Source organism: Columba livia, chromosome 2 (genome assembly GCF_036013475.1).
Source record: "Columba livia isolate bColLiv1 breed racing homer chromosome 2, bColLiv1.pat.W.v2, whole genome shotgun sequence".
NCBI classification, from domain to species: domain Eukaryota; kingdom Metazoa; phylum Chordata; class Aves; order Columbiformes; family Columbidae; genus Columba; species Columba livia.
This window is the reverse complement of record NC_088603.1, coordinates 73,724,500-73,737,655: the sequence shown is the minus strand read 5'-3', so window position 1 is coordinate 73,737,655 and position 13,156 is coordinate 73,724,500. Positions and strand designations below refer to the sequence as shown.

General features: G+C 48.5%; 1 protein-coding gene across 7 annotated transcripts in view; it reads right to left on the bottom strand.

Moving 5' to 3' along the window:
• Window positions 1–10,836, bottom strand: part of DUSP22 (dual specificity phosphatase 22) — a 45,802-nt gene extending 34,966 nt beyond the window's left edge. Inside the window, exons 1-3 of one of the 7 annotated variants that reach the window (XM_065052519.1) lie at window positions 10,165–10,471; window positions 4,056–4,089; window positions 1,519–1,586 (exon numbers count right to left, since the gene is read on the bottom strand). Coding sequence is in view for 3 of the 7 variants with exons in the window: in XM_065052515.1 (XP_064908587.1) it covers window positions 4,056–4,089; window positions 10,612–10,821 (244 nt within the window). In the remaining 4 variants the exon portion in view is untranslated. Of the gene's footprint in view, window positions 1–1,518; window positions 1,587–4,055; window positions 4,090–4,177; window positions 4,283–6,994; window positions 7,386–10,164; window positions 10,488–10,611 lie in introns of those variants that run through there. The other 6 variants (XM_065052515.1, XM_065052517.1, XM_065052516.1 and 3 more) reach the window with 6 other exon arrangements.
• Between the last annotated feature and the right edge of the window lie 2,320 nt (window positions 10,837–13,156).

Sequence of the window (13,156 nt, the reverse complement as noted above, 5' to 3'; positions counted from 1 at the left end):
CATTAGCACAGCTGCCTTTCAAGGCACATCATTTTTCCAGTGCAGAAGACACATGGGCATGCAACCCCACAATAAATAGTCTTTTGAGAGGATTGAATTTCATCTGTATGATACAACTGGAACAAACCAAAATGAGCCCCAAACTAAAGGCAGGAAGAAAAGTTAACTTCCTCTTTCTCTTCCCTCATTTTTCTCTCCTAGCCTCCCACCTTCAGCTTGCAAAGAAATAACTCCTCATCAGCTTTCACCAGAGCTCTGTTTCCTTCTAGGCTTTCAGACCAAACTCAGTCTTGGTGTTTTGTATGGACATCTGTGGTTCTTCTTGAATTTTTCTGCCCTCTAGCTGTGCAATTTCAAATACACTCAGGAACACACCACAAATTTAATGTACTAGTGATGAGTAGCATCGTGCTCATAGATCTCATAAGACAACAAGCACTTAAGCACATGCCTAGTTCTATGCTTTTTCAGTAGTTTCCAGAGACATACTCAAGTCACATAGACTTAGTGGGATTTCAGCATGTACTCTGGTGCTTTCCATAATCAGGACTACAAGTAACTTTCTACCCTGAAGGCCCCAGGCTGGGTACAAAAAACTCTCTCATTCTTTGTGCCTAGAGGTCTGCACAGCAGCAGCACACAAACCAGAAGCAGCAAGCTCAACTCCCATTTCTGCCACAGATTTATTCCATGAGATTTTCTTAGGCCTCAGGTCATCTCCCAGTCAAATGCAGAGGAGTTTGCACTTCCTCAGTCAGGGACTGTTTTTAAGTTTATTACAGGTAAAAAGACATCAAGAAACCCTATACATAAAGTTAGAAACATTGCTGAATATTGAATAATAATTCCGCAAATGGAACAATTGCTGAATGCCTTCTCCAGACAATGGCCCTCCAGGATCAGGACTGGGAAGCTGCCATATAATGAAAGGCTGAGAGAACCGGGTTTGTCCAACCTTGAGAAAAGAAGGCTTAGGGGAGACCTTATCACCATGCTCCAGTATTTAAAAGGTGGCTACAAAGAAGATGGAGACTCCGTTTTTACAAGGAGTCACAGGGGAAAGATGAGGGGTAATGGGTAAAAGTTACTCCTGAGGAGATTCTGATTGTACACAAGAGGGAAATTTTTCACAATGAGAACAATCAACCATTAGAATAATATCCCCAGGGAAGTGGTGAATTCCCCAACACTGGACACCTTTAAGATTCAGCTGCACGGGGTGATGGGCCATTTTGTCTAGACCGTGCTTTTGCCAAGATTGGACCAGATGATCCTTGTGGTGCCTTACAACCTGGTGTTCTATGATTCTATTATTACAGTGTTTAGCATCCTTTAACGTCCTGCTTTCACTTGGCAGGGAGTCACCCATCTGGGACAACTGTGCCTCTTTCCAATCGGTCAGTGTCCCCAGAGGTCTCCCATGTTGCAGGGAGAGAGGAGTGTGCATAGAACCATACTTCTACAACTGCAACATGGAAACCCTGCCTGCCCTAGTTCACCGAAGAGTGACCAACTCACCTTCTGGAGAAGCTCCCTCCTCTCCATCCCCTGCACAGAAACCTGGAGGGTACCACAATGTCTCAGGCCTGTGTCCGGGCAAGATACACAATGCCAAGGATTCAGTGTTATTCCTCTTACTGACCAAATGCAATTCAAGCTATTGGTCTCAAGCTGAAGAAATAGGAAACTGCTAAAAGTGCATTTTAGGAAATAATTTTGTAAATCCATGTCTTTAAAAGTATCTAGACATTTCAGCTGCCCAAATCAGGATATTCTAACCAATCCCAACTGAATATGTTGCTGAGTATATCTCAGTCAACAATTCCCTTTATGGCAGTCTCAAAATTCATTAGTCACGTTTTGAAAAAGTGCCACAAATCAGAACATGCTCCAGGAACACAGTAATCAAACTTCTTCAGAAAAATACACTGGTGATTATCCATCAGCCTGTTCCTAAATGGGATTATTTTGCTGCAGACAGCTTATTGCTATTGCTCTTAAGTAGCTGATGAGGAGGGTGTGTGTTGGGGGCAGAAGGTGCAGAAAAATACAAAATCATCAATATTTGCTTTTGTATTAGTGAAGTACTGTAACACTAATCTTTTTTCCTGTGCAAGTATGGTAGCTAATTTGAGATTACAATAACAGATGCTATGGTAGAACATAATCATTAAACACAAGGTGAGCAAGGGTCACAGCAATAAAAAAACGTTTTGTTTCATTTTAATAGATTTAAAAACAAGACTCTGTAACACAAACACAGAGATTAACGCTAACCCAACCTCAATCTCTTTTGTGGAGGTAGCTGAAGCATTTCAGCCTCTGCTTTTTTTCAGCTAGACTCCCAAAGCCACTGCCTACTCACACCACCTTCACATGCTCACCTCTATGCTTAGAAGTGCCCAGACGTGCCATTTAAGGACCATTTGCAAGGGGCACAGCTGAGCGGACAGGGCAGCACGAGCAAGAGGGTCGCGGGCCCTGGCATCAGCACAGATGCTGATTCACTCCACAACCTTGGCCAACTCCCCTCAGCTGGCTAAACTGCTCATCAGCTGAAAACAAAACTGCACCAAGAAACACATGCTCCGGATGAGTTTCGCTTCCCCCGGGTGGCCTGTGAAGGGCTCACTAGTGGGGCTGCCAGAGAGAGAGGGACAGACCGAGAGATATGATCCCCAGGCTCATCTTGCCCACCCTGCCCAACAGTCTGAAACCTAAAGGACTCTACTATCAAACATCTTCCCATCCTACCCCTCTCCTAAATTACGTGACAGGAAAAAAAAAAAAAAATACAAAATGAAGCAACATGGCTGTCAGTTTTGTCGCTGAGTCATACAGTGGTTCATGCAAAGTGTTTTCAAAATTATCCTCTTCTCTTTATTTTCCCTGTTTCCTGCTTTCTTTTTTCTCCTTTCATTACCTACTTCCACCAGTATAAAGTCACCTCCATCCTCTGATTTCCCTTACCATGGTATGATTAACTCCCTCTCACACCATTGTACTTGTGCTTCCATCCCAGTGTGGCAAAAAGTTTTTATCTTCGCATGGACCTCTGGCCTGCCTCTCAATGTGACTGGCTCCACTTCCAAGCACTAGACTAGCAACATGGTTCAGCAGGTCCAGAGACTGGTAAATTACGCAAGAACCACAGAACTCACAAGTTTTGGGATGGAGGGGAAGATATGGTGGGCATGAAGAAGACAGGAGGTGCAGCACCACCTAAATCCAATGCATACCAGTTGTGGTATCAGGCAGACCAGGAAGGTCAGTATATGGCAGCAGCCCCTATTAGTCCAGCTTTGCTGTTGTACCCAAGCATAAGAAACACAAGATCTACATGTATCAAAATGAGTGTGCGAGCATAACCAGTTTACTTCTGAGTAGGGACAGTCAGCTGGAACTAACACTAACAGAGTGCTTTGAGAACAGGTCATTTATTTGGATGTCTCCATAAAGTTTCCTGTGTTTTCTAAATATGGTTCTGTTTTTCTGTACACACACACACACACACAAAACCAACCTCATGCAAACAGGAAAAAAAATCCAGAGAATCTTATATTTGCAACACGGACAGCACAAGTATCAGGGGTCAGACAGCAATCTGCAGACCTATCCGTCTCGCAAGTAGTGATAACAGAACTCTTTAGCAGTTGTTATAAATAACCAAAATAATGAAAGCAATGAGCAGGAGGCATACTAAGCCTTTACTTATAAGGAGGGCTTGAAATATGCCTTACAAAGAATCTGCCCAGCTCACAGGCTTGCCTGCCAAGCACAGGAATAATTTCAGGCAGGTCAGTGTTTAGGAATTCCAGCTGAAGCATGCTCCAAGGAGATGGCGTTCATTTTTCTTTTCTTAAAGTACTTGCAGCACATTGCACGGATGACAGAGCACATAAGTTCTTCTTTAAGTGCTACCAGGTGAATCCAGAAATGAAGCAAGATGGCATTAAAGAAGCTGTAGAGATGTCAGAGAATTCCATAGGCCTGCAAAACAACACCTTAAGACCCCTACTAAGTAATCTTAGAGATAATGATAAAACTAATCTTACCTTTAAAGTTGCCAATGAACAAGCCAGGCAGAATCTGTGAGAAAGAAATATAGTATCAAATATAGATATCTTGTGGTAAGACAATTTGACAAAGTTCAATTTGCATACAGGATGGAACATACTACTTTAGCAGACCATTGTCAAATGCAATCTAAAGAGCGCTGACAACATTTTATGCCTCTTTGCAACCTTCTCAAACTACATCGCACTAGGTATGCCGCGCTTTGACAGCATTTGTTGACAGCTGAGGGGTGTTAATCATGCAGACTTTCACATAATGGAGGCTCTCCAAGGGTAGCAAAAGTGGTTTACTAAAACAAAGTGGGCCTCACAATGTGCCACTCCCCCTGCCTCCCCAGCAGGGTAAGAGTTACCCTCATTTAACTAATGATGAAAGTTCATACAAAAAAGCTGATTTGCCTAAAGTTGCTAAGCAAGTTGGACAAAGCACTACAAAACGACAGCCTTTGAGTCTTTTGAAGTGCAAAGCCACACAAGGCAGGGCACAGCTCTTTGACAGAGGAAATCACTGCAAACAAGGAGCAGTGTATTCACATAGAAAGAGAATTTAGGAAAGTCCACTAGTTGCATGTTTCTCTCCCAGATCTACCCACTCAACCCAACACTCCCAGAAGGCTGCACAGGTCTCAGTTACAGGACCTTCCTTTAACTGGGGAATTTCAAGGTCAGCCTGAGTACCAGTCTCTGCAGTCTGAGGACACGTGCAGCCACACACAGAGGCAGGTGACACTGTGGTTCTACCCCTCCTATCTTCTCATAACCCTCCTAACTTGGGAATAGCAGTAAGGACACAAAAAAAACCCAGGCACACCAAGTACACACTTTCTGGCCAAGAATTTTATTCACTTCCACCTGAACTCTTTTGACATATGCACATATCCTTTGAAGGGATCAGAACTGTGGTGGCGAAACCGTATGTATGATCCATTTTTCTTAAGTGCATGCAGCACATACCACCAATACAGATATGTCAGCACTGACTTCCTAAAGCCTTAGCAACACCCAAGTGTCACCACAACAGCAGCAACAGTCTCTCAGACTCAGCTATTTAAAGGGATAACTCCACCCATTTTGCTCAGCCCGGCAGCCGTCAAGTTCCGAAAGTCATGAAGGACTTTTCATCGGGAATTATCGCCCCAGCCTCCGTTTCACTGCAGCCTTCCTGCTGAAAGGCAGCCCAGCTTACCAGGCAAAGGTTAGCAGGCCAGCAGAAGGGCTTGCAAAATAGCTACTGATCTGCCTTAAACTCAGGGCTTTCATCTGATAAAAACGTTGTGTTCACTGTTATTTATCTAGCCTTGCAGAAAACAGAAGGGCTGCAGCACTCCCCACGTTCTCTGCAGCTTTGGTTTGTGCAAACATTCCTACCTCTGAGCTTCGCTGGGTGATCTCTCTCCCCCTGCCACATCACACCAGCTCTAACCACAAGGCTCAGTTCTGCCACCAATACTGAAACACCACTTCTCTGGGACCCTTGCTGTATCCTGCTTAAAAATTAAGGGCTGCTTGACAACACCAGCTAGACAAGAAAATTGTTCTTCAGTCTAGTACAAACATGCACCTGTAAATTTTGCACAGATAAGCTCAGACAGCTTTCTTCCCTTGCCTTCCCTCTTTGTTTGTACAAATTTGACATTCCTACAAAGACAGCAAAAATCAGCAGAGCAGTTTCCAATGCCAGGGTATGAAGTAGGGAAAACAACCCTTCCAACATCCTGCTGTCCCTTTCTGCATGCACAAGACTAGTGGTTTCACAGACAGAATCATTATTTGAAGCACACTTGATGACTCTGCTAGAAGTGCAGTCCAAAGGCCACCATCTCAGGCCAGGAGTCAGGAGCTCGTAGTTGCTCTAGAGAGCAGAGTACCCAATGGCCCTTGGCAAGGGCCAAAATTCTGCAAACAATAAACATGCCCTAAAGCAAAAGACAGCCAAGTTATGACCTAATTTCACCAACTCCATCACCCCAGCCAGGTCCCTCAACTAAAGCCCAGAAGAAAAAAATAAACACCACAGAAAAAAAGCTTTTCTGATCTTTGTAAATAGCTGTCTGGTATTTCCTATCTGCAGCACATATCTCAAATCACATCACCAGTACTGTAGACTATACCATTTTAGACTCCAGGACATTATTTCTGCATCAAATATATGCTCTCAAGAGAGGATAAAAGCTTAAATTCCAGTCACAGTCATTAAGGTTAGACATTATAAAAACATGGGGGGGGGGGTGCAAAAATGAAGCTTCTTAGATTGCTGTTGCCAAAGGAAGAAAAATCCAGAAGTTAGCATTTGTGCATGATGAAGCAGCACTGTATGCTAGATAGGAAATTAGGACACCGTGCAACCAAGGACAGATGTTACCCCTGTTGTCCTAGTCATTCTAGAAGCAAGAAACATTACCATGGGTGAAAGCTACCTGGAAAGAAGTGAATCTTCATGCCGTGCTGACTAATACTTCGGCACTAGACTACGGCTGGGAACTTTCAGCTGTGTCATCTCACACTGCCTTCAGTAACTGCAACTCTGGGCCCTGCAAAATGAAGGCCGATGGCTGCTAGGGGCGTGAGAGAAAAGGGATGGGAGTCAGAAAAGAAGAAAAATAAGGTGGTTGTTTTTGTGAACTTTTCAGCCACTGCTTTATGAATAAAAACAGTAGCCGCTTTATATCATCCAAAACATTGAAAAAATGACCACGGACCAAAATAACAGATGAAGAGTGCACAAGCAAGCAATAAGAACAGCAACGCCTGTCTTTGTTCCTGTCTCACACGAGAACAGCTCATGTTCTCCACTTCGCACAACACCAGAGCCCCGCAATTGACAGCAAATGCTTCTCATCAGTCCTCACGCAAAATATGCCTCTCTAGAAAGCGGCTTAAAGAGCTACTTTGCTCCCATTTCCTATATGGATACTTACAGTAAAGCACCTAACTCCTTGCCTGATGCTGCTTCTAGATGCACTAGTACTGATGGGCACTCTGGCCAAGTTCATGGGGCTTTCTGCAGAGACAGCCAGGCACTGCAGATGAAGCAGACATGCCCACCTCGTCCAGAGGTACAGGAGATCGGCACGGGTCAGGGGAGGGATTCGCCGCTGATGCAAACGGGTGCAGCTTCGCTGGCTTCCACAGAACTGGTTGCATCAGCTGCAACTATCCACACTGATTTTGCATTTCTTATTAATCAGCTCCTACAACGAACATGGCTTATCTGCCCTTTCTGTAGAGATAACACTCAGCTCACCCCTTCAGAAGAGTCTGCATCAATAACAGGCAGTTAACAGGACGAAGAACTAATACCCAGGAAAAACTCTTCACTAAGCATATCCTGTTCACAGATAGTTAAGACCTCTAGACTTCAGCTCCTGAAGAACACCTTTGTAATTTTCAACTACAGACTTCTACTTGAACTTTGAATACATGTTAAAGTTAGCCATTAAGCATGAAGACAAATCAGGTAACCCAGATAATTTCCTAAGTCAGACCCCATTACTGATCCTGTGCTTTAAAAATATAAAGAAAAAAAAATCACTGAAAATTATTAGTAACTAAGCCAATGAATACTCACTGGGCAATTCTCCTCTGAGCAGAATAAGAATGGTATTTATGAACCAGTGCTTTCAGTTTAATTTGGGAAAAGTCAGGAGTCTTGGATGGGCTTAAGAAGAAGAAAAAAAAATAAAAAGGAAGCACAGCTAATTTTAGAGAGAACACTAGCAACAAACGACAAACTCCATCTAAAAAGAATACTAGGCCTCCAGCCCTTGACCAGCACTAACAGCCACATAAAGTCAGGTGTATTTGCTGTTTACTATGAAATACATCAATATCATGTGACAGAAAAATAGGAGGAGACCATGCCACTGAGAAAGGCTCAGCATCCAAGAGCAGCCACAGCAGCTGCAGCAATCTCTGGAGCTTTTTCTTACCATACCCGTTACAGGTCACCACTAATCCTCTTCCCCTGGCATTAGTACAGAGAGATTCCCCAAATTAAATAATCCACCATCGGATAAGCTGCTTATTTTCTCCTACTGTCTGCATATAGCTCTACCACAAAAAACACACTTCAGTTGGAACCTAAGGCAACTTGTACTGATAGCCCACACTGAGTCAAGCAAATACCCCCCAACATCGGTGCTGATGACTCCAGGCTTCCCCTTGCCCCTCCACTGTTCACTGACCGATGAGATCAAAAGGAACAGATGATCTAGGGGCACATTCTGAAGGTGGCAAGCACCAGACCTACACACAGGACCCCTACAAAAATAAACCCTGATGGCCAGGACCCAACACAGTTGTAGCCTCCTTAAAGGAGCCAGCTCCTCCCGAACTGCTGAACATTTCATCTTCATGGATACAGCCATAAAAAGGGAAGAGAAAAATCAAAGTGGCACTATGCTTGTCCCAAAAACTCCAGTTGGTACATGTCACGGCAACACTTGAGAGAATTAAAATGACCAAATTGCCTGGAGTCACGGATTGCTGATTCCTGCCCACACAGTACCACGGGAAGATGTAATGCAGACAAAGAATGCTCAGCTTCAAAGGGCTGAGAATAGTCTTTCCCACCCGGCCACCAGATTGCAACTGTAACATCCCATATCCTGTCACTCTAAATGTTTTGATAATTTAAAACTCTCCCAGAAAAATACTACAAACATACTAGGAGTCTACAAGAAGTTTTTCCAGCTGTGTTTCTTCCTAACTGGCCTGTCCTAGAAGGTACTTCCAAGGACTGGCGACATTATCCCCAGGCTTCGAAACCAAAAATGGAGAGAAGGTCCAAGGTCCAACGAAGGTTCTACCTCCTACCTGCTATCTTGGTTGGAATAACCAGCCAAGTCTTTCCCCTACCTAAAGTTTCTGTTTCAATGCCTCTATCTATAGGATGAAAAGGCTTCACCTTCCAGGTGGCACGCTAAGCATTCTGGACGTTCACCAATCTGACTTCCAGGGGCAAAGATGTCAGGACTTTGACAACTTCTGAGCTTTGTCAGAGGCCACGCTCTCAGCAATGATACTCCTAAAGTACTCAAAGCAGGATGTCAGACAGAAGAAATGACTCAACTTCTGTTCCTTATAGTAAGCTATATATAAAGGGCTAGTTACCACCACAGTTTCAAACTCCGGTTTAAAACAGAGGTGGAGATACAGAGGGAAAAAAAAAAAATCACAGCTGTTCCTTGATAACCACCATGACATGCGGGGGGAATGGGCACTTAGGATAAGCCCCTACTGCCAAAAAGCCAACACCCTTTACAAAACAGATCCATCTTCCTTCCTTGCTGCCATCTCCACTGGGGACAACCACTTTCCTGTCCCACCAGCACCGGGGCCAGCCCTCCAGCCCGCATCCACCAGTTGCTCTGTGCCCTCGGAACCTGCACTGCCCGGCGCGGGGGGCGCGGCTCAGCGCCCACCACCCTGTTTCAGGGAAGGGGGAAGCAAGCCACGGAGAAGTTAAAACGATTCGATCCCGCGCTCGCTGACTTTGCTGGGCTGACAGCCCAACGCTCCGGGTCCTGCCGCAAGCCCGGGGGGTGCTGGCTCTGCCCCAGGCCGCCCCGGGGCACCCCCAGCAGGGAACGCAGCCGAGGAGGGAGGCGGCGCCGGCCCGCAGCCCTGCGGCGGGGAAGGGCCCGGCGTTGCGGCTGAGTGAAGCACAGCGCCGGGGGGCACGGCGGCCGACAGCGGCCGTTAGCGACCGTTGGGGGCGCGGGGCCGCCCCCAGCCCCGTAATCTCGTTCCGCCCGGGGAGGGGAAGCCCGAGCGAGCATCACCGAAACCAGGGCCCCCCTCCCGCCTGCCCGCGCTGCGGCTGGGAAGGAGGCGCGCCCCGAGGGAGCGGTGCAGCCACGGCCTCCTTCCCTCCCATCTCGCCCCGGGGCGGGGGGACCCCCGAAGTTAAAGGGAGAAGCCTTTCCTGCCCTGGCCTTTGTTCTCATAAGCGGGCGCCCGCAGACCGCCCCGGCGGCGACAGACAAAGGAGGGGGCGCCGCGGGAGGGACCGCCACCCCCGGCCACCGCTGCGCCTCGCCCGCCCACATGCACTCACGCACAGGAACAAAACGAGGAGCGGCGTTACCTTGTTCATCCCATTCCCCATGGCTTAAGCAACCCGCACGCCAGCACCGCGGGAGGAGCCGTCAGCTGCCGGCTAGCGAGCTGCCGGCGGCGGGTCAGCGTGCATGGGACAGTGCTTGCCGGGGGTGACTGGGGACGAGCTAACTGTTAATTAAAGGATGGCCGCGGCTTGCCGTTGTTGGGAAGGGTGAGGCGCATCTCCCCCCGCCCTGCCCGGGGCTTTCTCCTGGCGGCTGGAGGCGGGTTTCCGCTCGGCCGCCCCCGGGAGCCGCGAGCCGCGGGGCCGTGCCACCAGGAACTGCCTCCCGCCGCCGCCCCCACGTGCGGTTAAAGCCCCGGCGCGCCGGCCGCCCTGGGGCTTGTAGTCCGCGCCGCCGCGCCGCCCCGCCGCCGCCCGCCCGGCGGGACTACACCTCCCAGCGGCCCCCGCGCCGCCGACCTGCCCCACCTGTAGCGGCCGCGGCACCCGGCGCGGCGCGGCCTCGCCCCATCCCTGAGGGGGTGAGAAGGTGACGCCGGCGGCGGCGGGGTCGTCTCCCGCGGGCGCTGGCCCGCAGATCCGCGCCGCGGCTCCCCGGCGGGAGCTCCCCCTGCGCCCGGAGAGGGCAGGGCTGCGGCAGGCGGTGCTGGAGCGGGCAGGTGCTGCCCGCCTTGCCATCCCGAGGCCGGTTTTGTTTCGGCCTGGGACGGGCCATGGCGGCGTGCCTGACAGCAGGCACCGAGCCTTGGGCGCCGGAGCTGCGGCCGCAGCCCCCTTCTTGCCGGCCCGTCCCTCTGCGGCGTGCGGTGCCCGGGCGTCGGGCCGAAGGGAGGCGCTTGGCTGCAGGTGTGAAGCCTGGGCTGCACGGAGAACAAGGCCTGTGCCCTGCCTTGGCCTCCTGCTCTTTGGTCTCAGCCACGCTGCAGGCACGGCAGGTTGGCAAGTACACGAATGACATTTGTGTCCTTAACTGAGGCGAATAGAGAGGAAAAAGCAATTAGTTTGAAGCGAACATCACAGAATCGGGCTGGCAGAGGTGGGACGGGACCTCTGGAGGCCATCTGGTCCAGCGCCCCTTCTCAGACAGGGAAGGATGCTCACTGCAGCGTCTTGGCTGGCATGGCTTCAAAGCCCTGCGCAGTCCTCCCGAAACCGCGCTTCTGCTTCCTAATGCACAGTTAAACATAACATGGTACAGCCATATCCCTCTAGCCACAGGGATGCTGTTTTGGGAGATGATGATTGAGGATTTGGTGGTTAATGAGGGAAATTTACTCCAAAGAGTTAGTGTAATAAGGAACACAGGCAGGGACTTAAGGGACGCACAGTTTAAATACATGGGGACAGGACACAACTATGTAAGATCTCTCCCATTAACCAGCCCAATAATTTCCCCCAAAAAGTGGAATTCTTAGTGGCTAAAATGCAAAACAAAGACAAGAGGGATGTTACTCTGTAGCCACCTTCACGTTCCCTATGCATTTATATATGCATCAGAGTGAAACAGGTATAATATTTTACAGAAATACTTAAAATACCCCACTGTGGACAATTAGGTCTCTATTCTCAGCATAACATATATATTACATATAGCATATATATAAATAGTATACTGGGAAAAAAATCAACAAAATATTACACCAGTATTCATGTGTCACGTGTGACTTGAAGCTCTGTCATGTCCAGATGTCATTTGTTGGGCACACTTCAGTAGGACTGGACAGGTCAGGGGCAACTGCAGCCCAAGACAGGCAATGGAAAGGGGAAAGACAGAGAAAAGGGCAAAGCCAACAGGCAGCAGAGCCAAATATCAAATAATTGATGGACAATCTCTGAAATGAAGAGATAGATGAAAGAGGATCGATTTAGATTAGATATAAGGAAGAAATTATTCACCAGGAGGGTGGTGAGGCACCAGAACAAGTTGTCTGGAGAAGCTGTGGGTGCCCCATGCCTGGAAGTGTTCAAGGCCAGGTAGGATGGGGCTTTGAGCAACCTGGTCTAGTGGAAGGTGTCCAGGCCCATGGCAGGAGGGTTGGAACTAGATGATCTTTAAGGTCCTTTCCAACCCAAACCATTCTATGATTCTATGAGTGAGGAGGACTGCTACAGAGGCAGCGGTTGCCAGTACAAGCCCACTCTAAGAGGACAACTTCAAAACCTCCAGTTGCAAACACAGACTGTTGCCAAAAAGGCAGTCATGTGTTTTCCATGTTACCATCAATGGCACAGCTGTGACCTCTTCCTTAAGCAGCTCCAACAATTGTCTGACCCAACACTGAACTCATTCAGAGAAGTAACCCCATTTAAGGCTGGGGGGTGACAGCCGCTCCCTTTGGGGTCAGAGCAGCACACACAGAGACAGGGAGCAGGACCACCTGTCTCTGCAGTGGCTTCTCATTGGATTGCCACATCTTCAAAAACCAGCGCTGTTCCCGCAGAGACTAGTGACACACTTGAAAGCCAACAAAAGTTAAGCCGTCAGTTTAACTGCCTGAGAAGCTGGAAAACTCTAGCCTTGAAACAGCTATGTCATCACCACAGATGCTTAATTTTCCAGGGAAAGGAGCACACTGGAGAGCAGCGCTGCTGGAGGAGCACAGCCTGGGGCAGCTGAGGCAGGACGGGCTCCTGCGCCATCCGCAGCTGGTTGGCAGCTTAGCACCAGCTTCTGTGACAGTGGTGTGGAGTGACGGGCAAGGAGGCAGGGTGCTAACAAGAGGTTTGACGAGTAATCTTATCCTGGTGTTGTAAGAAGAAAGCAAGCAGCAAGCACTGCTGAAGCTTGGCCACTTCTGCTCCATCTGACCTAGGTGGCCCAGGGAGCATTGCTGAGCTACAACCCAACCCAGGTTAGGGGAGACTCAGTATGAGCCATCCACTGCTGCTTTCTTCTATACCCCATGGAACCGTGCCAGCAGAGCAGTAGAAAGCCAACACATGCTTCAGTCTGGATTGTTTGGCGTGAGGAACTTCGCTTCAGCTCACAACTCCCTTGCCCCCAACCTCTCAG